The sequence below is a fragment of the Coffea arabica genome, chromosome 3c (genome assembly GCF_036785885.1).
Source record: "Coffea arabica cultivar ET-39 chromosome 3c, Coffea Arabica ET-39 HiFi, whole genome shotgun sequence".
NCBI lineage: Eukaryota > Viridiplantae > Streptophyta > Magnoliopsida > Gentianales > Rubiaceae > Coffea > Coffea arabica.
In genome coordinates, this window is record NC_092314.1 from 13,244,730 (window position 1) to 13,272,050 (window position 27,321).

The 27,321-nt window shown below is 35.2% G+C and overlaps 1 protein-coding gene across 3 annotated transcripts in view; it reads right to left on the bottom strand.

The window, feature by feature from the left end:
* Window positions 1-6,377: 6,377 nt before the first annotated feature.
* LOC113734688 (uncharacterized) overlaps window positions 6,378-27,321 on the bottom strand; it is a 64,222-nt gene continuing 43,278 nt past the window's right edge. Inside the window, exons 1-3 of one of the 3 annotated variants that reach the window (XM_072082288.1) lie at window positions 7,054-9,725; window positions 6,676-6,949; window positions 6,378-6,553 (exon numbers count right to left, since the gene is read on the bottom strand). In XM_072082288.1, the coding sequence (XP_071938389.1) occupies window positions 6,529-6,553; window positions 6,676-6,949; window positions 7,054-9,697 (2,943 nt within the window). In that variant the 5' untranslated portion in view covers window positions 9,698-9,725 and the 3' untranslated portion in view covers window positions 6,378-6,528. Of the gene's footprint in view, window positions 6,554-6,648; window positions 6,950-7,053; window positions 9,726-27,321 lie in introns of those variants that run through there. The other 2 variants (XM_027261324.2, XM_072082289.1) reach the window with 2 other exon arrangements.

Sequence of the window (27,321 nt, forward strand, 5' to 3'; positions counted from 1 at the left end):
TCCTGACGAGAACTGGGTAGGTGGTCTGCCAAACCCTTTGGTTCGCCTTAGGGGGAGGTGGGGCTGTCACATTGATTGCTTGTTTGGAAACCTCACTGAACTTTTAGCCCATCCCATTAGTTTGTTTTCCTTATAGGGGTGGAGGATGGAGCAAGTAGCCGTGAACTAGTGTATATAATCTCTCGTACTTGCACTTTTGTAGATGAGATGTATTTGGAATCTTTAAAAATGTAACCCTATGTTTTATTCTTGGATTGTAAATTAAGTTTGAATGGTTGATTGGAAATGAAACTGTTATGTTAATTTCGAGGCTTGAATGGCTATTTCAAGAACGTTAGTGAGTGAATCCTGACGAAAGTTGGGCAAACGGTCCGCCAAACCCCTGGGTACGTCCTAGTGGGAGGTGGGGTCGTCTCAAGACATGAATTAATAACTTTAACCAACCAAATTAAATCCTGATGTTGAGCAAGTAAGGAAGTTGAAAACCCTAGGATTCGATCTCCTAACTGTTCTATAAGTATTTCCATCGTTTAATTACTTGCAATTTGTAGTAGTACTCTAGATTTATGTGCTTGAATTATTGCATTCTCTAAATAATAGAGTAAGTTTAAGAGCTTTGGTAGTTGATAAGTTTTTCTGTGGGATCGAGATTAATTATCTCTACACTTGTATACGCCTACATGCTTAGCTCATTGTAGCAGCCTTTTAGCTCATATCTTGTATTTAGATAGTAGCAACCAACTAAGAAAGCGAACTTGGCCATTAGTTGATCATTCAAAAGATTGAGTGCAGACTATGACTATCAAGAAAATATAAATTTGAAAGCTGAATGAGGCATGAAGGAGGCTTATTGCTTCTGGGTATTTATGGATGTTTTCAACAGAATGCCATTGCAAATGGGAATCCAAATCCCAATTTTTATTTTTTACTACTAAATTAAATCTAACTCTTACACATATTGCACCCGTTAATTTGGTAGTAATCTATTTTTAGAAATTTTAAATTAGCGTTTAGTGTATACAGATTTTCACTTGATATTTGGCAACTAACTACATCATAAAATTCATTAATATGATTTTTTAATTACTAAACTATAAAACAATATTGTTCAAATGTCGAAGTGAGAGATAGTGACATGGTTTACACCTTTAACTATTAGGAAAATAGAGTTGTTCATAAATGATTTATTTACAATGGACAGAGTTATTTAGGGGCCATTTGGTAACGTTTATGTTTTTCTATTTTTGTTCTTTGCTATAAATGAATCAAAACACTTATTCTGCTTTTAAAAGCAGAACATAAACGTGTTTGATTATGTTTGATTCATAACATTGTTTCTTGAAACAAAAGAATACAACTATGCTGATTAGACATTGTCATTGTTGTGTGAGAGAAAACGAGCGATGTCTTTGTGGACCATATTTTGGATCCATTTTACTCTTCAATATGTCAGCTTCTTCTTCACATTTCTTCCTATTCTTCCTCCATTACACAGTCATTCAATTGCAGCTGCATTTTTTCTCTTCAATTTCGTTCTTTTAGTGAGGCAATTAGGATAGAAATGGAGAAATATGAAGGAAAGATGGCTTTACTCAACCGAAAATGAAGTATGTTTTTCAGTTTTGCCCTTGAAAATATATCCATGTGAGAGAGATGTGCTATTTTCAGTCAGAGAAATGAGCAAATACGAGCATTAGGACCAAAATGAATCATAATTTAAATATTAGGGATAATTCTGGTTGATTTTAAATGTTAGGGATTAAAAAAGTTTTTTTTTGGCAAATGTTAGGAACCAATTTGGCAAATTTCCCTTTTAAGAATTAGCAACCAACCAAAAGGTACAGCGACTATATAATTTAAAAAAATTTCAATCCGATGCAGTTACTGATTTTCTGATTTTATTTTTGCTGGACTCTAGTTTCTTTAACGATAGCTTTCCTTCGTGCCTTGAATGTTGACAGAAGGTGTTATCAAATAAATTTTAAGTGGAAGAGGTCAAGCAATAGTAGATTGAGATTGAGTTTGATTTGTTTTCATGCTCGAACTTTGCTTTCAGAAGTGTATTGACGGCTGCATTCTACATTTAAATTTTTTCTTTTAATCTTAGAACAAGTGAAAACAGAGTTGTAAAAACTTGTAAGGTCTCATCCCTTGATTTTGTATTAGTACAAAAGAGTTGAAAAGAATTACTTATTCTTAATGCATTGCTTATAAACCTCGTAATATTAGGCATGTAACGAGGTCATGTGTTCTCATCAGCTGTAATTATTGAGAAATGAAAATTTTTTATTATATATGAGTTACGAGAAGAGTATTTGCCATTAAGCTAGTTGATTGTATATGTCGCTTTGTTTCTAATAATTTTTTTTTTTGTCTAGTAGGACAGGAGTAGGATTTAAAAAGTAGAGAGGGAGAAAGGAGATTTAAATTCAAGATTTCTAGGTCTTAAAACCTCACCTTTGGCTACTAAATCAAAGCTTCTCGTCATGCATGTCATAGTTGTGCTGCTCTTGTTTTATCTTCACAATGTTTTTCCAAAGATTTTTACATAGTACATTTTTCCTCAAACAATAAATCAAAAATTTTATTAACTCATCTAATAATCTTTAATCATCTAAAACATGCTTTTATTTACGTTTCAATGATGAGTTTTTAAAAACTATTGTTGTTTTGCCAAAAAAAAAAAAGGAATAAAAACCTAAAAACAACCATAAAATTGGATTGAAATTCTTTTACAGTGGCATCATTTTTTTTTAATTTATTATAATTCTTAATGAATGTACTAAATTGCATCTGCTACACTCATTAAGCATGAAACAAATGAAATAGTCAACAGAAGGATCCAACGAATCGTTAAAAGATCCAATGAACTAAATGGACTCAAAATAAGACTCAAACTAAAGTACAAATAAAAAGAAACAAATTGGAAACTGCTATTAACTAAAAGAGAGAAAATAATATGAAGAATGAGTGGTTGTTGCTATTGACAAGTGTGTATTATCTTTCTGATCGTGTTCTCAGTCTTTATACGAACAAATCAGTGAATTTGCCTCCAATTTTGAGATGAAAATTTTATCTCCTTATAAACTCCTTAACGATTCATCATTTTTTTCCCTTATGACAATAATTATCTTTTGGGCCTTTCGTTATAGGCCTAACAGTATGTACAGATAGGTCCTACTTGAACCATTTGGTTGAACCATCAACACTTTTATTTCGGAGTCGGGTTGAACTTCAAACATAGAGGAATCAAAAAGCCATTACAAATGGAAATGAATTGGTTTGTCTGGTTGAACCAGTGAATCATCGAATTGAAATGGTTCTTACTAAACTACCACCAGCCTTGCTACTTTTAAAAAGTTGAAGAGAGAGAGAGAGACAGAGAGAGAGACTAGAAATCTCTTGCAAAAGAAGAAGCACGGCACCTAGGAATACAAGACAATCAGGACTTGAGGTAAATATTTTTTCTATTAAATCATCATACTTATTTTAGGGTTTTAAAACTATCCCACATTTGAGCTATTAATTTTGTTTCAAGAATCGTTTCAAGTATACATCTGTTGATCATTTCATATCCTATATTAACACAAATTATTGTGCTTCACAGAATTAGAAGAAACTTGAAAGCTTATCACGCCTGTTAACATTGCAGCATTCATAATCAATGAGCAATGTAAGTTCCTCCACACTAGCTAATTAAAATCAGTGCTAAAGAAAAAAGAAAAACACGAAGCTAAAACCTAAGACTCTGTTTGGATGGGAGTGTTTTTCAAAAACTAATTTTTCAAATACAATAAAATTTTTTAAAAAATACTCTAAAAGGTAATCTAAAAATTAGTTTAAATTTTTAAAAATTTTTTACAAGTATTCCATGCGTACATTATTAAATATCGTGTTTTATTATAGTTAGTTCGTTTTCTGTTTTTTCTTTTCCATTTCGCCTCATGTGTGGTACAATTTAATTGTCGTCTTTGTTTTTGGATTAGTTGTGATTGTCAAAATTGATTTATTCAATCTAAATCACATTATGGCTCAAATTTTAAGTTATTTTCATTAAGGATGAACCAAAATATTCTGATTCTAACACACTAATGAACTTAAGTATTAATTCCCAATCCGGCTACTCTAATTAAAGCAACTCTTCCAAAAGCGAGATGGAATTTGCTCAGTGGATGATTCGTCTTGGAAAAGGGTCCTTCAAGCCATGTACTTTCTCTTACGTGGTTGAAATTTGGCTGGAGGAATGGATAGATTGGGCTTCCTCACGAGATATCTTGATTGGGAAATGACGTTCTGAGTAGCGGTGTTAACGTTGCATTTGTGACATTGGCTCAAATGCTTAATAGCTGAGTCCTCTCAAGTAAGACCATATCCTTTGATAGACACATGAAATGTGTATACAATAAAAGGAGGCGATCCATCATTCAAGATGCAATCAGAGAGCTGATGTTCATCTTCGACGGCCAATATTGCTTGGATGGGATTTTCCCAAATTGAAATGGTATAAACTTAATGCTGATAGGTCCACACTAGAAAACCCAGCGCTTTTGGGTTTTGGTACAAGTTTAGTGGTGGAACTATGGACTCTTTGGAAGGAACTTCAATTAGCTTGCAATTTGGGGATTAAGCATTTGGAGGTTGAATCAGACTCTAAAGTAAGGGTGCATTTAGTCTATCATGCCATTCTAATCTCGCAAGGAAAGTTTGAGATAAGTCAAGCCGAAATTGAGAATGCAAAATCCAATTCTTGTACTGATATTTTGGTTAAGATTGGTCTTAATTTGCGGCGATTTAATTATTAGAAGATAATTTGAAAATTTCTTGTAATTTTCAGATCTGTTCAAAAATTTTTCAGATCTATTGTCCTGTTATATTGTAGATCTATTCTAGTACACGTTTAACTTGCCATTAGAGCATCGATATAAATCAAATCGTACGAGATGATTTCTTGTAATTATCATCCGATGTGGCAGCTGCAACTCACAATTAACAATTAGCCTTCAGTTTCGACTGAAGCCTCCCACCAAAAAAAAAAAAAGAAGATTTGATCAATATTGCAAAGTGTATGATTAATTAAGCTTAAATCAAATGAAAAGTCAATGTTTTGTATAGAAGCAAGTACATTCAATCATTGGGGGAAAGGGGAGAGGAGGGATGGGTTAGGTTAGGTGATACGGGGGAGGGAGAGAATATAAGTGAGAGATATCAGGTTCAAAGCTTTCTACTTACACTAAAAGTAAATTAAAAAAAAAAAAAGAAGTACGTTTAGTCATTCACAAGATATTCAAAACTAGTTTCTCTTTAAGAAAAATGTAGATAACACTCTCTAATTAACAATAAAATAAAAGAATCACTGCATAGTGAAGTGTTAATTCTAGCAGTATTTAGTGTAAATTCCAGCAGTAATTAGTGTAAATTTTCAGAGTAAAAATTTAGGCATTCGTCAAAATACAAGTAACTTTTCAAAGGAAAAAAATGGGGGAAAAGTATGAGGAACCTGTGAAATCAAAGGCTTAGAGCCTTTAAAATTTCTTATCGTAATTAAACAATTTCAATTAAATGTATAATATTAAAATGACATTAGCATTTGGGAGCTGTTGGGTGATATCAAATTAACAATGCATAAAGCCTTTTTTTAAATTCCATGGTCCATCACCAGCATGGCTTCTTTGGGTCTAATTCCCAATCGTTGGAACTTGGCAGCTACTGGGTGATACTAAGTTATTAATTAATGCATAAAGCCTTTTTCAATAATATACATTTTGTTTCTTAAAAGTTCAGGGAGACTGTTGCATTATGAGTACAGTAATTAACTGTAAAAAAAAAAAAAAAAAAAAAAAGATGCCACATAACATACATCATATGGATTTTGGTAGACAGGCCTTTAACAGATCTAAGAGAAGGGAACCTAACTTATCCATCCTGACTTCCCATGTAGCAAGCTGCAGAAGGGCGGATGACTGGTCATAGACTTTAACAGGGTCATGTGGGTGCAACAGACCTACATTAGCTGGAATTGGATTCATTTCTATTGCCCCCTACCGTCATATGCAACTTCTCCTACTCGTCAATTACTGTTCTTGACTTTTCGTTCAATTGTTCTAATAGCTCTTTTGCAAATGCTCAAAGCTGAAGATATTACGTGCAGGTTTCAATTCGATCACCGGATCTCTTCCTGATGATATACATCAGGTGTCAACTCTGCAAGAGTTATTCCTACAATATCACTGAGGCCTCATTAATCCTCTCGAAAAACTTCTACCACAAATCCTTGCCATGTGATGGAAACTTGGTCGGTTCTCATGGTCCCAAAAAACTGAAGAAACTTTTGATTTTCAGGGAGATAATAATAAATGTAGATCGAAGACTATTAAGACTGAAGACAATGTCATAGAATTATTACTTTCAGGCCAAGATTACCATACATCTCCAAACTCTCAATTTCCTCCCTATACTAGTTTTTGTATCAAATCCATAAACTCTATTCGCTAGGCAGAGTTTATTTTTACACAGAATACATACTCTGCATCATATCATCTGCTGCTGATAGTACCTGCAAAAATCAAAAACATCATCCAAGTTCAACATATCTGGTTCACCTATTAATTTAACAAGAAAAGAAATGGACAAGAAGTTCACATGGCCTACATTGAGGATCAACATGTAGATATCAACCTGGAAAGAATGAGCATTGTTGGCCTACATTGAGGATCAACATGTAGACATTCTCTTGCTAGTTTGAGAATGGATATCAGATTCTTTTCAATTTCTTGATTGGGATACAGAAGTCTTTGGTCTAACAAGTCTTTTAGCTCTATCTCTTCAAGCTTTGAAGACAATAGATTAGCAATCAAGTCACCAGGATGCTTTCCTTTGATTACTTCCATTGCCAGGACCCCAAAGCTATAAACATCACACTTCTCGTTAACTTTCATTGTGTAGGCAAATTCTGCAAGAGAAAGTTGGAAAATGTTTTTTCATGTTACGTGATCATACTTGAATTTACTACTTAACAAACTAATGACAGGAAAAGAAAAAAAAAAACTTTAGTACCTGGTGCAACATATCCATATGTGCCTGCAAGAGAACTCCAATTAGATGAGTCTCTTCTGAGGAACTTGGAAGTGCCAAAATCTGAAATATGAGCCTCGCATTCTGGATCAAGCAAAATGTTGTTGCTTGATATGTCTCGGTGTACAATTGGTGGTGAACAATCATGATGCATGTAAGATAAAGCATGAGCGACGCCTTTGACGATATTCAACCTCTTTTGCCAGTCTAGTTCCTTAGCTTCTTCTTCTATGCTCAAGATATTGGCCAAGCTTCCTCTTTCGAGGTACTCATAAACCAAAACAGAATGCTGAGCATTTGAGCAGAAGCCAAAGAGTTTCACAATGTTTCGATGCTTGATTTCTGTCAAGGCCCTGATCTCATTCAAGAAACTTTTATCCTTTGCCACATTAGGTATGTTATGAAGTCTCTTTACAGCTACTACCTCGCCTGATGGAAGCTGTGCTTTGTAAACACTTCCACAACCTCCTTTCCCAATGCAATACGTTTCACTGAACTCTTCCGTAGACCTCACGATTTCCTTATACACTACTTTGCCATCATAAGCACATATGGCAAATAAACTGCCCTTCTTCACCTCCATATCTTCCACTCTCGAATTTCTTTTTCTCCGATCACACAATCTGAGAGCACCGAACAATACACCAAGAAGTATGATTGATCCCAGAAGAGGTAATACAATTATGAGAACAAATTCCTTCCTTTTATCCTTGACATGCTTTTTAATCAACCGGGAACTTTCACAGGCTTGTAACCCTGTAATATTGCCACACAAACCTTTATTTCCCTTTACTTCTTCTAAGGTTAGATTCACAAAGGCTCTACCACCCGGAATTGGACCCTCCAAATTATTAAAAGAAAGATTAATGTGCAATAAACCAGGCATTTCTGCCAATGCCTTTGGGATCAAACCAGAGAGGTTATTCTGGGAGAGATCCAATGTCCACAAACTCTGCAAATTTTGAAACTCAGATGGTATCTCTCCTGTGAGGAAATTTTGACTCAAATCCAGTTCAGAAAGTTGGGTTAACTCCCCAATCTGCAATGGAATCCTTTGACTTAAAATGTTGTTGCTCAGGTTCATGTGAAACAAGTGCTTCATATCACCCAAATTTTCAGGTAGAGCTCCACTCAAGGAGTTTGTGGACAGGTCTAGAAATTCCATTAACACTCCGAATTCCTGAGGTATACCACCAGCAAGTTGGTTGTGATGTAAATCTAGTTTTAGCATAGAAGCTAACTTCCCAACTGCCTTTGGTATCTCCCCTGATAAATAATTTGAAGAAAGATCAAGTGCATGTAGTTGAGTTAAATTTCCAATTTCTGGAGGTATACCACCTGTGATGTTGTTCTCTGCAACCAGTAGGGTTTTCAAAAGTTTGCATTTACCCCAGTTTCTAGAGAGTTCTCCATAGAATTCGTTGTTGCTGAGATCTATGAAATCCAGGAATGGATAGATTCCAAACATCTCTAACAAGTTTCCTTGGAAACGGTTACCGTCAAAACGGGCCCTAAGTAAGCTTGAGCAGTTTTTCAAACTTCTTGGGATTGGGCCTGTAAGCATGTTCCCGGATACTGTAATGTTTTGGAGCATTCCACTTTGACATAGTAGTTTTGGCAATGGACCAAAGAACTGATTATGATCCAATTCCAATACGACCAACTTATTCAGGTTTCCAAGCTCTTGTGGAATGGTACCAGAAAATTGGTTTTCTCGAAGAAACAGTATTCTTAAATTGCTGAAGTTTCCAATTGAAACAGGAATTGAACCTAAAAGTTGATTGGAAGAGAGATCTAAATTCACCAGCCTATTGAGGTTACCAAAAGTAGCTGGAATTGAACCGAAAAATTGATTGTTGTAGAGTTCAAGTGCTTCCAAGTTACTCAAGTTACCAATTGAACTAGGAATGGAACCGTTGAGTTGGTTCTCACCTAATTCCATATCGGTAAGAAATTTTAAATCACCAATTTCTTTGGAAATTGAACTCGAAAATTGATTTTCATAAAGATACAGTTCAATCAAATTGGTCAAATTGCCTATTGACTTTGGGATTGCATCGGTGAGATTATTTTGCTCCAGGTGAAGAAACTGAAGTGAGATCAGATTCCCCATCACCACGGGAATGGGACCTGAAAGTTGATTACTTGCAAAACCTAAATGAGTCAAGTTTCTCAAGTTGCAAATTTCAGGCGGGATTTTGCCTGACAGCTCATTAGCCCAGAAATCAAGATAAATGAGTTCCGACAGGTTACCTATTTGTTTTGGTATACTGCCAAAGATCTGGTTAAAGCTGAGATCAAGATATTCAAGATTTGGGAGGGATGAGAACGGGAAATCATAGAGGCTACCTTTAATACTCCAATCTGAGAGGTTCAACCTGTTGACACTTCCATCAATGCAGGAAATACCAGACCAAGTGCAAGGAAGTACGGAAGAATTCTTGGCATTGCCTGATTGAAGGTTCCATGAGGTTAGGAAGCTATTGTTCTGGTTCAAAAATCTGGCTTTCCATTTCAAAAGAGCAGCAGCCTCTTCAGCAGAAGCTGAAGCTCCACATTTGGGGTGAAAAGATGGGAAAACTATGACGACCAGATAGAATATGGTGATTATTTTGAAAGAACCCATGATTACTTTCAATTTCAATTCAAGTTGGCTAACCTTGTTAGTCTGTAGCACAAATGAAACTAGTATTTATCCTAATTGTACATGGAAGACTTCAGAGGTCCTCTTGCTTAGACTGAAGTTCGAATGGAATTTGACAATTTACCAAACACAAAATTTTATTTGAGTTTGGTTTCAATTTAAAATCAAAATTGGCCCTCCCTAGCCTTGTGTGCATCCAAATATTGCTCCACCTCCCCATGCCACCTACCCCACCCCATCATACTCATTGCCAAAACTTTCCTTTCTTCAATTGCCTCCTGTTCCCTTCTTGTCCTCCGTCAATATCTTCCAAACTTGTGTGATTGACTAGGTTGTCATGACTTTGATCAATGGTAACCGCTTTTACAAGTTTTCGAAATTGATGGGAAACGTAGGACCAAAAGGAAAAGGATGATTGTTTTGAGAGAACCCATGATCAACTCAAGTTGGCTGACGTTGTTATCTGTACCACAAATGAGGCTACAATATATCCCTACAGTACAAGGAAGACTTCATAGGTTTTCTTGTTTTGTTCCTTCTCCTTTGTCTTTGCTTGTTGAGATTGGAACACTTAGGATGCAATGGTCCAAGAAATTTAAAGCAATATTGGAACGTCTAATGATTGAGGTTGACCGTTCTTATCTTCTATGACTTATTTTTCTTACTAAATCTATAGAAAAGGTAACTCAAGTACTTCTTGGAGAAGGAGTACTAATTACCTGATGTTTAAACCACAATCAGTAGGTTTAGATATTTATGTTGTAGTTCTATATTAGATCAGAAGTGAGATTAATTTTGGCCAGAATTAGGAGAAGCATTTGTTTAAATTCAAGAAATTTTGGACTAATTATATTGATGGATTCTAAAACTTTATTACCCTAACAAGTTCAATAATAAGATGACTTTCTCAACAGAAAAATACAAACATAAAATTGTGGGAATACATACAAGAAAGGTACTAATTTTGTTTCAAGAATCGATTCTAACATACAACTCTTGATCATTTTACATTCTGCATTAACACCAATCATTGTGCTTCACAGAATTAGAAGAAACTTGAAAACTTATCGCGCACTTTTAACATGCCAGCATTCATAATCAGTGAGCAATGTAAGTTCGTGCACACTGGCTAAATGAAAATGCATAATGTAAGATTCCGAAAAACACTTCCAAAACCTGACCGAGTCAGCCACTTGAGCTAGATAGATAGATTATGTTACATAGAGGGACTTTGTCACTAAGCTAGTTGGTTGTTTATTTGCAGAATCAAATTTAGATGAGTTTTTTCTAACCAAACTCAAATTGGGTTCAAGTAGAATAAATTTTTTTACATGTAAATTTCACTTGTGTACTAATAGAGCTAAGTTTAAGTTGTGTTTGACAATTACAGAACACAAAATGCTGTTTAAGTTTAGTTTGAATAGTTGGCAAAATCAAGTTCAAACGAGTTTTTGCCGAGCCAATCTTAATTCGAATATCAAGTAATTTAATTCATTTTTTAACCTTTATTGGAGTATTAGTTCTTTCAAGTGGATCCTTTCGATTCGAATATCACGTAATTTATTTTTATCACCTTGCAATATATTTAAAGTCAAACTTGGCACTAACAAGCCTTGTAAGTCCAATTTCTGGCCCCCACCCCCGCTCCACTCAATCCATCATATTCATTACCAACGCTTCTCCTTCTTCAATTCTCTTCTTTTTCCATCTCATACTCTATCAATATCTTTCAAATGTTTCATAATTGACTCGGTCATCATGACTTAATCAATGATTACTGCTTTTATAAGCCTTGAAAATAATGGGAAAAATAGGACCAAAAGAAATATGGAGATTATTTAGAGAGAACCCATGATTATCCCTACTGTACAAGGAAGACTTTAAATGTCTTCTTGCTCAGTCCCTTATCCTTCACTTCTTCATTGTCTTGGGCTTCTTGCCTTGCCTTGCCTTGCCTTATATTTCCTTTTCTTTCATTATAAAATTTATAGCTACTGTGGTTCAGAAAGACCGGAGTTCTGAGAGTGAATTTCATCAGGTTATCTACGGTCAATATAGGCCATTTTAAAGATGTTGGACCCACCAAGGCCGAAGTCATGCCAACCTTAGCAAAATGAAGTGAATTCTAAACCCACCAACGACAATCAATATTAAATATCTTGTTAAGGAAAATTGTCTTCTTCTGTTGATTTTAAAATATAATTCAGTCAAACGAGTATATTCACAATAACAAGTCGAGTCAATAATAAAATTAATTTGTCCCAAAAAAACTGATTGCCAAAATAAGTAGATTTGTATTTATAAGTCAAGTAAAAAAAAAATCAATCAAGAATACTAATTATAAACAAAACATAAATAGTACAGACAATAAGGTAAGTATTTATAGACAATTCTTACTTTTTAACTTGGCTTATGAATCTTCACAGGTTCTTCTTGTCACATTCAGCTCCTCTCTTCAGTGGATCCCCACTCCATTTTTTACAGTACCCATCACAATTAGATGTATGGCACGTGTTTTATTTATTAAAAAAGGATATAATCATTATTAAATTTGACTAATCCTAATTTAATCTTTACCGATAAATGAAATAGAGGTGTAATGTATTTATCTTATGCATTGTAAACAACGGAAAGGGGATCCACCAGAAAGAGCCAAATTCCCGGTTGTGGACCGGACCAAATCTTCTTGACTAAATCTTCACAGGTCCTATTGTTCATTAACTACACCACATTAAATATGATCCTCTGACTCATTCAGTGGAATATTTCCAAATCCTGAAATGGTTTTGAAAATTAGGAAGCTCGAGACATGATATCTCATGAACGTATTCATGCATTTAAATGGTAGGGTACAACATCTCACCGAAGAAGAAGCAGGGCATTGTAACCGTCCCTGTAACTCCAATAGATTGAGCCAGTTATAGGGCCAATCATGCAGCCCAAACTCAGCACAACTTTTGCAAGTTGACTCTTTTTTCAGCCATTCTTTCTAGCTTTTGTGTGAAGCATTGTAAGTTGATTCTTGGCTTGCTTCTCATGGACTGTGGCTTTGTTGAAGGATTAGATTGGGCGTCTTCGTGTGAATTTGGTGTATTAAGGGGATAATAGAGGGATAATTTTGTCCAATGGGGGATAAAGTGAGACAAAAAAATGGTTAGGGGGTAAAGTGAGAAATGTGGTATACTTTAAGGAGATTAATTATGATTAACCATTAATTAAATGATTGTGAGGCTTTGTTGAAGGCCTAGGTTGGGTTTCTTCATGTGAATTTGGTGTATTAATTGGGCGTCTTGATGTTCGACAGCCACTTTTGCTTGGATGGAATTTTGTAAACTTACTTCGGCAATTGAGTTTTGGTTTTGCAATTAATATTGGGCTTTGGATGAGCCTTCAACAAACGTGGGATTTAGGGATTAAGCATTTGAAGGTTGAGTCCAACTCCAAAGCAAGGGTCCATTTAGTCTCTTATTGAAAGTTTCGAGATTTCCTAAGCAGAAATTGAGAGGTTTCTTATGCTTCTAAAGTGAACAACTCTAGAAGTTGTACTTGTATTAGGCATTAGCTGGTCAGATGCCAAGTCCAGAAATGATAATCCAAGCTACGTAATTTTCCATTGTCAAATGTCTAATTTTTGCTTCCACGTACTGTTTCCACCACCAATAATTTAAAGGGTCGACATGAAATTTTGATCATGTAAAATTTGCAAGTGAAATAATAATTCAAAAAAAATAGAAGTGAATGCAGCAGAAGCAGCCGGACAATTACTCCTTTTAGTCTCCGGCAGGGGAGTAAAAATGCCACCATCCATCGTGGTCATGTGTGGAAGCTGGCTTGGGGAGACAGAAGAAAATAATTAGTAGGGTGGAAAGTCCCTGAAACAAGAGTGTACATAGTAGAGAGGATACTAGAATAAGTGGTAGTAATGAATGGGGTGGAGTCTACTTTCTTCTAGAGTTTGGGGTGGAAAGGGGAGGGGAAGTTTTGAAGGAAATCCAAATTTATGTGGTCCAGTTCTTGAGCGTCCTTGCTCTGAATTCTGATCCACCAAATGTAAGTGCACAGATGCAATTCTTCAGACCATACGGAAATTTCAGAAATCACAACCATATTTTGGCTCATTTTTGGTATCTCTTTTGGTATTAGTTTCACTGTTAGTTATATAAGTTGTGGTATATTATCAAGAAAGCATCCCCCAGGATCCGGCTGCAGATACATTTTTTTTCCAGCTCTAGTTTTCAACCACTATCTCAGGTGCAAAAAGGGGCATCCAAGACCAGCCTGGCTTTACATATTAATGGCTGTAAGACTCTTTGTTCTTGGGTTGATGTTTGCCTATTATATGGAGAAAATAGGTGGTAATGAATCTTTTTGTAAGAAATGAGATGAGGTGGTAACAGTTCTGATCACCACTTCAGAATGAGTAATTTCTTAGTGATTTTTCGTCAAGGGCATTGACATGTTTTTATAATAAGATCATTTTATTCAAGAATTTGATCATAAATGACATATGTACTAGTGTACAATATGGTTGTATCATATGATATTACTGGTCCTTTTAAACCTTTAACTTAAAATCATTAACCAGGGTGTGAAATTTAAAAGGAAAAAAAATTCAAACTGAGGAGAATGCAAAAAGAACCAACAAAATATGTATGTTTCATTTCCATGTGTGTTGCTTCAAAACCATTATTTGGTAATATCAATCAGTAAAATGCACTCATTTTAACTAGAACTTGTATCAGAGATTCAGTTTTACTCTTTTTGCCGTGTTTAACAACTTTGTCAATTTTGAAAATTTGGTAAATATAGCAATGCCATGTCTTGCTTTTCAATATTGTACTATATTTTATCTGGTCTTGACCTTTTCTTTACTGTCATCACATATATATAATCTGGTCTTTGGTCAACACGCTATACGAGTTTGAGGTGGTTAAGGCAGAAAACATACTTTAAATTCTTTCTTTTTTTTTTTTTTCTGAAAAGTATTATTTGCACTCCATTTTTTTATTATCTGCATTTTCACTGTTTGTTTTATCAAATAGTCTAATAAATAAAACCTATATAATTAACATGACGATGGGAGCGCGATTAACAAAAATAGGAGTGCAAATAATATTTTCCTTTTTTTTGGTATTTTTTTTCAAGATTCTTCCCCAAATTACTAATGTGTTGGTAACTTTTGAACATAAGTTGGCAAGTCATTATCAATTCAAACTATGTCACCTTGCGGACTCTCGAGTTGGCTATGAAAATTAATCTGCCACCACGAACTGGGCTAGAAGCAGATATCGGCTTGAGGTTTGATTTTTGATTACTCATGAGAATATACATTCTACACTGAGATTAGGGTTAATCATAAATTCCCCCTTTTGATATTACATGTTTCCCATTTTGTCTCTGTTATGGTATAACTTCTCCGACTCACCCTCGACAATCAATTCAAGAAACCAAAAATGTATTAAATTTCAGCATGTGAGATACACATGATGAAATCAAAGAAACATTTGAACCATTTGAACAGTGAAGAGGGAAAAGTGAGAAAGATTTTTTTTCAAAGTTCAAACATCCTTTTCTAGCTCTGGCATCAATGGATTCATACTTATTATTGCTTCATATGGTTTCTTGTTGCTTTGCCAAAACAAGAAGAAAAGAAATCCATGATGGGGAAATATGAGTAAAATGATGGGAAAACAGAACTAACCTTGTGTTCATTCTGAGTACAGTACTGCAAAACTCCAGTTTAAACTTTCGCAAAAACTTCTCACATTATAATAACTATTTGGGGGGGGAAAATTAAGTTGTTCTATTAAAACCAATGGAAGTTAAAACCAAAAAAGCAGGCTTTTGCAGTTATTCCTTGAAATTATTCAAGATAAAGTAGACTTTGATGTGGCTGGAGAGTCAAGCTCACAACCTGATTGACAGCTTGTCAGCCTGTGTAATAATAAAACCTACTCAAACTAAAAGTAATTTCTGTAGATAGCAGTAAGCAGGGTCGATTCCACAAGAATTGGGAGTAATTGTTCATTTTCAAATTCACAGTAATAAGGGGGTGTTTTTATATTAGGAGTGACAATTTAAACAATTCAACTAAAAGTAAAATAATAAAAATAAAATAGCCAACTAGAAATTAAATAACAAATTACTAAAATCAAATGAATGATAATTAAGGATCTAGCCAAGGAATAACTTCAGCAATGGTTCACCTAATTGATCATCGATGCAAAGCCAATTCCAATTATTTACTAGTAAATAGGTTATAACTGCCAAACAAGCGATGACAGTCAACCCCTCCTTACAGTGTCGGTGATTAAGGTACGCCCGTTAATCACTACTCTAATTGAGAAATAATCCTAGGTACGCCCATAAGATTTAATTTCTCAATTGCCTTACGTATTAGAGGAGCCCTATTCTAACCAAATAACACACTACCAGGGTTATTTCAGATTAGCCCGCGTATCCCCCTGACACGAATCTAATCGTGCCAGTTGTCACTATTTTAAGGCAATTAAACAATTACGGATTTAATGCCCTAATTGAGAATAGATTACCAAATTAACTAATTATCCGGATCCAAGATAATCAATTAATTAAATAATCATAAGCGCTATAATCAAAGAATATGCGAATATCAATAAATAAAAGAAAAGATAAAATTAAATCGATCTCACAATTTTAGACGACTCAAAACATCCATTGTTCCTTGACTAAAGTGGAGAAATTAGTTCATGCTTGATGAACAAAACCCGCGGGAAATTGAAACAAGAGTCGCGACCATTGTCAAAAGAAAAGTCAAAGCTCAAAGCTAGCAATTGCTTGCTCCTGACCAATGTTTTTGAAAATCGGACCGGACCGGCCGGTTGAATCGCGAACCGGCCATGGCACCGGTCCGGTTCAATGCCACAGTTGACTTTGTCAGAAAATCGGTCGAACCGTAAAAACCGCGGTCGAACCGCTATTGAACCGGTTTCCAACCTTCCTCTTTTTTTTTTTTTTTTTTTCAAAATGCAGTTATTAAGATTCGAACTCAAAACCTTTGTAATAGAAGACCAACGGATTAACCGTTGCACCATCACATTCTATTAGTTTTTTTTGATAACTTATTTATATAAAGCAAACACTCATATTTCTTTTTTCCATTTTTCTTACAAAATCTCATTCTCTCATGACTCTTTCTTTTTAATTTTCAACTCTCTCTCTCTCTCTATCCTCTTTTTTTTGTCACTCCCTTTTTAATCAAACCTCTTTATTTTTAATTTATTGATGTTTTCTTCCATCTTTTAATTTTGTTTTTGTCTATTAAATTGAAAAAAGTTCAAAAAGAATTATTTTTTTAACCCAAATTATTTAATGCTACAACCACTCACTTTTATCTCATTTTTTGTTTCTTATCAAGTTTACATTTCTATTTTCGATTTTCTTGACTTCCTTCGAACTCCAAACTTCCTTTTTTAAATTGCAATCTCTAAAACGTAAATTAAAATTTAAGTTCACAATATCTAAATTCTCATAGACGTGAATTTTGTATAATTTCAAAATATTGTGATATTTTTGGGTTGAATTTAGATATAATTGAAATTGAGATGAAATTTATTTGTTTTAACTTATAATTTAAAAAATTTATTTTTAAAAAATTCAAGTTATTAAAAAATAGTAAACCTTTCATCATATAAAGTATTAAATTAATCCATTACATGTCTTATTTTGCACATATATATTTATATAAATAATTTTTTAAAAAATTCATTGAACCGAGATTGAACCGGTTCGACTGGTTGAATCTCGATCCTTTCACTTCACCGGTTCAATGAACGATCCAGTTTTTAAAACATTGCTCCTGACATGCGAGAATTTCAGCTAAATCAAAAGCCAACAAGAGGAATCAAAAGCTATATCTTCAAAGTAGTGTCCCACTAACATATGAAGAAGAAAAGTCAAAGGAAAGCTATGCAATATCTAGTTCCTAGGGCTACTGTACGGCGTCCTTTTTGTCCTTCCTGTGCGGCCTCCTCCTCCGGAGGAAGAAGAAGCAGAAAACCTGTGCCGCGCTCCAGCATCTAGTAAAATAGAACCCTCTGCCCTGCTCTCTTCTTTTGAAATTATTAAAATGGGCAAAAGTCTTCCTTTGCCAATAATGCTCCTGAGATAAGCTTTGTTATTTGGGCTCTTTTCTTGTTAAATTGGCACTTATTATTATATTTTCGTTCTATTCCCTGAAATAAATACAAAATATCAAAAGTGAGTAGAATCGAGCAATTAATCCACATTAGATCAGATAATAGAAGAAATTAATAATAAAATAAATGATAAAATTGCAACCTATCACTAATCATTCGCCTTTAGGCACTGATGCAAAAGGGAATAGAGATAATCACCTCGTCCGCACAGCCAAATAAATTATATCTCATGAACAGATTGTCAATTATTAGCTTTTTTCTTCTTTTTTATTTTGGCAAAACCGCCGGCCCCTTATTTATTTTATCACTGAAAAAGCGAATACAAATGTTAGAATTACAGACTCGTGCACGGACGAACATGGGGAACCCCCGTGTTACCGAAAATTATTAGCTTGATGATTAACACACCATAAACTTGAGAAATGCTGGATATTACGGAAAACTGTTTATTTTTGGCAAATCAAATAAATGATCGCAACAATGTCTGTCTAATCAAATTAAATCATCTTTGTGCGTTCGAAACTTCGAATGAAGACAAATTAATTCATCAGAAAGGGAAAAGATAAAGAAATGATGTAATTAAAAGTTGAGTGGTTCGTGTTAAAACGTATTAATCATAAGTAACCAACTACAACTACGACCTCCCAACTGTTATAATTTGTTATATATACACATGAAAATACGAACAGATGTACATAAAGATATCTCTCTAGTTAATTATATGAAGCTCTTGAGTTTCTTGTCGGGTGATACTTATTACAGCTTTCTAGTAGTAATAGAAACGTTAATGTTGTCGAAATGTGGAACTATTTCAACTTCTAAAAGGTTTTATTTTGTTTAAAATCATGGACTTGTAGTGTCATGCCCCACACGCCAGTCACATGGCATCCACTGCAGCCTCAAGTCCCGCTTAAGAATAAAAGACAATATCAAACTAGATTAAATTTAAAAAGTATTAAATAGTATAACTAAAGAAAGTGCGGTACAAATTTCAAATGAAAGATAGTTTACGAATATTCAATAAATTCGTACATCTAGTTAAAACAGCGAAAAGAAAGTAAATAAACTAACTAGAAGTAGCTAGGCTGCTAATCTCTAGTCACTCAGAACTAATATAAATCATCCTCAGAGTCTTCTATGTAAACCAATTCATACTCTTCAAAATCTGGAAAAATGGTAAAAATTGGATTGAGAACAAAATCGCTCAGTAGGTAGTATCTACCCATCTGTTGGATCACTTGAGATCCTCGGTGACATATTTTCTATCCCAATTCAATGCCACCTATAGTATTGCGCCAAGTGTCCTATTATTATTTACACTTGTGTTAAACCAAACCAAGTTGAATTATTTGAAAATTAAAGTGTAAATAATAACAGAACACTTGGCACAATACTATAGGTGGCATTGGATTGGCATAGAAAATATGTCACCGAGGATCCCAAGTGCTGTTGGACCATACAATCATAACTTTACATATACATATATACATAAATCAATTTATTTGCACATTATTCACATCGATAATCATTGAAAGTAACGTTATTTGTAAAATAATCAGTAATGAAGAGGAACACAGCAATTGATAAACATCTTATTCATAACCGTACGTGGGTTTTACATGTAGAATGTCAAGAGTAACAGCTTTCAACGCAATGGTCCGAGTTTGGTAGAGTGATGGCAAGTGAAACTGGGTAGCAGCAGCTAACTCCTCTTTTCTTGTTACAGACGGGCAAACTATTGAGTTAGTCAACATCCGGTGATACTGTACAAAGCGAACAATGGGAATAACAAAAAGCAGTTCGGCGATAGCCATTGTTGCCATTGTTAAAGAAACATGTCTCATCAAATGCTTCACAACTCAGGAAGTAGGACGTGTTCCAAGTACTTCAAAGGTCAAACATCTTTTTCTAGTTCTGGCATCAATGGATTCATACTTATTAACAAGAAGAAAAGAAATCCATGATGGGGAAATATGAGTAAAATGATGGGAAAACAAAACTAACCTTGTGTTCATCCTGAATACAGTACTGCAAAACTCCAGTTTAAACTTTCGCAAAAACTTCTCACATTATAATAACTATTTGGGGGGAAAAAAACTTCTCACCTGGCCTTGTTTGGACTAGGGGTGCAAACGAATCGAACCGCTCGCGAGCCAAACTGATTTGATGAAGTTGGAGCTTCATGTGGACTGGATGCATTGTTTGGACTAGGGGTGCAAACGAATCGAGCTGCTCGCGAGCGGCTCAATTCAACCTTGAGTCGAACTCGATCAATATCGAGCTCGAGTTGGTCGAGTCAAAGTCGAACTCGAGTTCAAAATATTAAACTCGAGTGTATATATATATATATATATATATATATATATATATATATTTATTTATTTTTATTTTAATAGTAAAAATACATAAATATCCTTAATATTTTATTATTTATTAAGAAAAAATATTATTTTGTTTATTTTTTTAAAAAATAAAATAAAATATTTATTTTTATTTTTTTCGATCTCGAACTCGAGCTCGAGCTTCAAAATTGCCAGCTCGTCGAGCTCGAGCTCGAGTTCGAGTTCGAGCTCGAGCTCGAGTTCAATGAAATTAAGTCAAGACTCGGCTCGATAAGGCCAAAGTTCGACTCGGCTCGACTCGTTTGCAGCCCTAGTTTGGACAGCTATTTTTCAAAGAAAAATTGTTATGTTTTTTGTAAACACATTTCCCAATCACCTTTTTACCTCACATATATTAAATTGCTACAGTAATTTTGCTACAAAAAATCTAGAAAAATGCAATCCAAACACAAATTAAAACCAATGGAAGTTATTAGAAGTTTCTTTTTTATTGAGAAAAAAAGGAAAGAAAAGGAAAGAAGAGGTTATGAATTTTTTGGCAAACAATAAAAAAAAGATTTTTTTTTAAAAGTAAAAAAAGAAAGAAGTTATATCTTTTTTCAACTTTTGCACACATATCATGAATCCAACGGTGATAATGTATACACTGTCAGTTATCAATATATAAGATTCACTCTAAAATACCATATACGCCAAGAGTTCTTAAGCTAACGTCACCGAATAAGAGATTGAGGACAAGCTCGTGTGAGCATCAACCATTAGAAACAAATGAAATTATGCGATTTTCTACATTTCTAATGCAAGAACGTGTTTGCAGTGCCGATCGACGACATTAAAATATAATAGGAAAGATAGAATTAATCTTTTTCTACACACTGAACGAGTATACACTGTAAGCGTTAGACAAATAATAACTATGCAAAATTTGAAATTGAAATTCAACTTTTATACACATGTTATAAATTCAATGATAAGTGTATATAAGATTTATTTTAAAAAATATGCAATTAATAAGAGTATTTATATACAAACCCTTTTTGCCCCCACTTACGGGTACTCTTGTAAGTTGTAAAAAGATTTTTGGTTGGGAAAGAGGAATTGTTCCTCTACTTTCACTCATTTTGGAAAATCAGGAGACTTGTTCTGTTTGTGATGGCGGGAGAAAAAGGTAGTAAGAACCATGGAGCGCTAGCGTGATCACGGTCTATAACTGACGGTTGGCAATAATAATGACTCTATAGTGGAGCGCTCTACCATTTGAGCTTCATCCCCTCGCGTGTCCCTTGTGGGAACTGAACATTAGACACACTAGAATCATCGCAGACGATGATGCTCCCCGCGCTCATTGCTGAACGAGAATAGCCGACGCCAGTTGCAATTTAAATTGCTAGAAGATTCGCGTAGCTTCAAAAGTTTATAATACCTGTGTTTGTACTGTTGTTGTTCCTTGGTATCATGTTGATGAATTGAATCAGTAGTATTATTTATTCATCATCTTTGTGTGAATATGGGATACATGAGCAAACAAATCATTGGAATTGATAAACCCATATCTAAACCCCAAATATATAGTACTATTAACATAAAAGGGTATGTTAAATTGCCACCCAAAAAAAAAAAAGAGTATTAAATTGGTGGAATTGGAAATAAAAGATAAAGAGGGGATTTAATTTATTTGATAGAAGAAAAATGAATAATAATTGATAGATTTTTTTTTTTTTTGGGTGAAGAGGGACTAAATTTTAATTTCCCCGAGTTTTATGTGAAAATTTAGGGTTTATTCAATTTCCTTCCCTTTTCAAATTATAATATGCTACTCTTTGTTTTTCTTTTCTTTGTCTTGTCTTTCTGTTTCTAGTTCTACCCAAAAATTCTAGATGAACAAAATATAGTAAAAAAATCGAAGAAGGAAAGATAGAGAAGGAAAAAGGAAGAAACAATATTCAGGCATAGCGGTGGCCATTGGCTTGAACAATCATTTCTTAGCCATACGTGCTTGGATCACTAAGTACCGAAGATGTGACTTGAACAATTGGGCTAAAGATACGTTATGTAAAAACTTTTTGAGAGAAAAGGACCACAGTTCATTATTTAATTCAGGCCTACTTGCACAAAGAATATTTATGATTTCAGGGGTTAATCCGGGTCAGATCTGGGCTGCAACTAGCAACCTGAAGTTGCTTATCTGTACAACTATTTATCTTTCCGGTTGTAGATCGCTCATGGCCCAGATATGTTTCGGTCATTCTGCTTTTGCCCCTGCCCAATATTATTCTATACATGTCCCACAACAACTTGATGTCTGGATAGGCGCTGTCCATTAGTCCGAGGCGGGTACTTTTTTTTTTTTTTTTAAATTAATTGACACTTGTCTATCCTAAATCTATTCCTATTGTTACTCTAACTTATATTATGAGAATGATTCAATTGGACCATGAAAAAATCAATGAACAAGACGAGTGTTCTACGCACCCATATAGATTTAAGTCAATTAAAATGACATTCACTTTAAAATGGAGCCACATATAATGACAAATATTGGAAGATAAGATTTGAAATCTTAACTTTACACCCCACTCAGCCTTAAACGCTATGGTAGCAGTCCAAATTGCCATTGGTTCCGAGGCGGTATTTACTTCCTAAATATGATAAAGGAAAATTATCGTATCTTAAATTCCTAATATATAAATTCCAAGGGTCATTTTTAGGAAATTACAGGAGCCAACCCTCGATTTTTAAGAATAGATTTGTGAACACTTTTTTGGTAGATAAGATTTTAATAATACACAACAAAATACGGGGCATACACTTAGTAGATAAGATTTTATAAATTTCTAATTCCAATAAATTTCATAAGCAAAAGGAATAGAAAGAAGCTCGCAGCGGCTGCAAATTAAATCAGAACACAACAGCAAATCTTTGTTAGCCTATGTCATTACAAGCCACAGGAGTGTTTCTTGTTTTATGCAGAATCTCTCCCAGCATTTTTCTACACACACACTTAGTAGTGTTAGACGAAGACACACACTTAGTCTTATAATTCTCAAGAATTAATCGCTCTCAATTTGCATTTCTTAATTAAGCTAAATTGAGAAGATCAGTTGTATGGACTATAAACTAAGGTAAACAGCACCGGAGCTCTTTATTACTTTTCACTGTACAATTTTAAAAATGACTTGTTATTAGTTTGCATAGTGTGGCAGAAAACTAAGAAACTCTTGATTTTCAAGGAGATAATAAATGTAGATCGAAGACTATTAAGACTGAAGACAATGTCGTAGAATTATTACTTTCCATACATTTCCAAACTCTCAATTTCCTCCCTATGCTAGTTTTTGCATCAATTCCATAAAACTCTATTGGCTAGGCAGAGCATTTTTTTACACAGAATACATACTCTGCATCATATCATCTTCTGCTGATGCCTGATAGTGCTATGTTGGGGGGGGGGGGGGGGATGGACCACTGCAGTCTGCATTTAATAGGAGGCAAGATACCTGCAAAAACCAAAAACACTATCCAAGTTCAACATATAGATATCAACCTGTAAAGCACGAGGTTCACACGGCCTACATTGAGGATCAACATGTAGATATCAACCTGGAAATAATGAGCATTGTTGGCCTGCATTGAGGATCAACATGTAGACATTCTCTTGCTAGTTTGAGAATGGATATCAGACTCTTTTCAATTTGTTGATTGGGATACAGAAGTCTTTGGTCTAACAAGTCTTTTAGCTCTATCTCTTCATGCTTTGAAGACAATAGATTAGCAATCAAGTCACCAGGATGCTTTCCTTTGATTACTTCCATTGTCAGGACCCCAAAGCTATAAACATCACACTTCTCGTTAACTTTCATTGTGTACGCAAATTCTGCAAGAGAAAGTTGGAAAATGATTTTCCATGTTACGTGATCATACTTGAATTTACTACTTAACAAACTAATGACAGGAAAAGAAAAAAAAAAACTTTAGTACCTGGTGCAACATATCCATATGTGCCTGCAAGAGAACTCCAATTAGATGAGTCTCTTCTGAGGAACTTGGAAGTGCCAAAATCTGAAATATGAGCCTCGCATTCTGGATCAAGCAAAATGTTGTTGCTTGATATGTCTCGGTGTACAATTGGTGGTGAACAATCATGATGCATGTAAGACAAAGCATGAGTGACGCCTTTGATGATATTCAACCTCTTTTGCCAGTCTAGTTCCTTAGCTGCTTCTTCTATGCTCAAGATTTTGGCCAAGCTTCCCCTTTCGAGGTACTCATAAACCAATATTGAATGCTGAGCATTTGAGCAGAAGCCAAAGAGTTTCACAATGTTCCGATGCTTGATTTCTGTCAAGGCCCTGATCTCATTCAAGAAACTTCTATCCTTTGCCACATTAGGTACGTTGTGAAGTCTCTTTACAGCTACTACCTCGCCTGATGGAAGCTGTGCTTTGTAAACACTTCCACAACCTCCTTTCCCAATGCAAAATGTGCCACTGAACTCTTCTGTAGACCTCAAGATTTCTTTATACAATGCTTTGCCATCATAAGCACATATGGCAAATAAACCGCCCTTATTCACCTCCGTATCTTCCTCTATTGAATTTTGTTTTCTCTGATCACGCAATTTGAGAGCACCGAACAATGCACCAAGAAGTGTGAATGATCCCAGAAGAGGCAATACAATTATGAGAACAAGTTCCTTCCTTTTATCCTTGACATGCTTTTTAATCAACCGGGAACTTTCACAGGCTCGCAACCCTGTAATATTGCCACACAAACCTTTATTTCCCTTTACTTCTTCTAAGGTTAGATTCACAAAGGCTCTACCGCTTGGAATTGGACCCTCCAAATTATTAAAAGAAAGATTAATGTGCAATAAACCAGGCAATTTGGCCAAAGCTTTTGGGATCAATCCACAGAGGTTATTCTGGGAGAGATCCAATGTCCCCAAACTCTTCAAACTTTGAAACTCAGATGGTATCTCTCCTGTGAAGAAATTTCGACTCAAATCCAGTTCAGAAAGTTGGGTTAACTCCCCAATCTGGAATGGAATCCTTTGCCTAAAAATGTTGTTTACCACCCAAATTCTCAGGTAGAGTTCCACTCAAGGAGTTTGTGGACAGGTCTAGATATTCCATTAACACTCCCAATTCCTGAGGTATACTACCCGTAAGTTGGTTGTGATGTAAATCTAGTCTAAGCATAGAAGCTAACTCCCCAACTGCCCTCGGTATCTCCCCTGATAACGAATTCAAAGAAAGATTAAGAGCATGTAGTTGAGTTAAATTTCCAATTTCTGGAGGTATACCACCTGTGATGTTGTTCTCTGCAACCATTAGGGTTTTCAAAAGTTTGCATTTACCCCAGTTGCTAGAGAGTTCTCCGTAGAATTCGTTGTTGCTGAGATCTATGAAATCCAGGAATGGATAGATTCCAAACATCTCTGACAAGTTTCCATGGAATCGGTTATCCTCAAAACGGGCCCTAAGCAAGCTTGAGCAGTTCTGCAAGCTTTTAGGGATTGGGCCTGTAAGCATGTTCCTGGATACTATAATCTTTTGGAGCATTCCACTTTGACATGGTAGTTTTGGCAATGGACCAAAGAACTGATTATGATCCAATCCCAAAAGGACCAACTTATTCAGGTTTCCAAGCTCTTGTGGAATGGTACCGGAAAATTGGTTTTCTCGAAGAGACAGGGTTCTTAAATTGCTCAAGTTTCCAATTGAAGCAGGAATTGAACCAGAAAATTGATTCTCATAGAGAGCCAAAAGTTCCAAGTTACTTAAGTTTCCAATTGAAACAGGAATTGAACTTGAAAGTTGATTCATAGAGAGATCCAATTCAATCAAATTGGTCAAATTGCCTAGTGACTTTGGGATTGCACCAGTGAGATTAGTTTGATACAGGTAAAGAATCTGAAGTGAGATCAAATTCCCAATCACAGGAGGAATGGGACCAGAAAATTGATTGATAAAGAGATACAGTTCTTTCAAGTTACTCAAGTTACCAATTGAAGTAGGAATGGAACCATTAAGTTGATTGTGAGAGAGCTCCAGTTTAATCAAATTGGTCAAATTGCCTAGTGACTTTGGGATTGCACTAGTGAGATTATTTTGATACAGGTAAAGAAGCTGAAGTGAGATCAAATTCCCTATCACTGGAGGAATGGGACCAGATAGGTGATTTTGGTAAAGGATTAGATACACTAGCTTATTGAGGTTGCCAAAAGTAGCAGGAATCGAACCAGAAAATTGATTGTTTTGGAGACCCAGTGCTTCCAAGTTACTCAAGTTACCAATTGAAGCAGGAATGGAACCGTTGAGTTGGTTCTCGGATAAATCCATAACCATAAGAAATTTCAAATCACCCACTTCTTTGGAAATTGGACCTGAGAGTTGATTTTCATAGAGATCCAGTATAATCAAATTGGTTAAATTGCCTAGTGATTTTGGGATTGCACCTGTAAGATTATTTTGACACAAGTAAAGAAACTTAATTGAGATCAGATTCCCCATTGCCACGGGAATGGGACCAGATAGGTGATTACTTGCAAAACCTAAATGAGTCAAGTTTCTCAAGTTGCAAATTTCAGGCGGGATTTTGCCTGACAGCTCATTAGCCCCGAAACCAAGATAAATGAGTTTCGACAGGTTACCTATTTGTTTTGGTATACTGCCAAAGATCTGGTTAAAGCTGAGATCAAGATATTCAAGATTTGGGAGGGATGAGAACGGGAAATCATAGAGGCTACCTTTAATACTCCAATCTGAGAGGTTCAACCTGTTGACACTTCCATCAATGCAGGAAATACCAGCCCAAGTGCAAGGAAGTATAGAAGAATTCTTGGCATTGACGGATTGAAGGTTCCATGAGGTTAGGAAGCTATTGTTCTGGTTCAAAAAACTGGCTTTCCATTTCAAAAGAGCAGCAGCCTCTTCAGCGGAAGCTGAAGCTCCACATTTGGGTTGAAAAGATGGGAAAAGTAGGACGACCAAAAGGAATGTGGAGATTATTTTGAAAGAACCCATGATTACTTTCAATTTCAATTCAAGTTGGCTAACCCTGTTACTCTGTACCACAAATGAAGCTA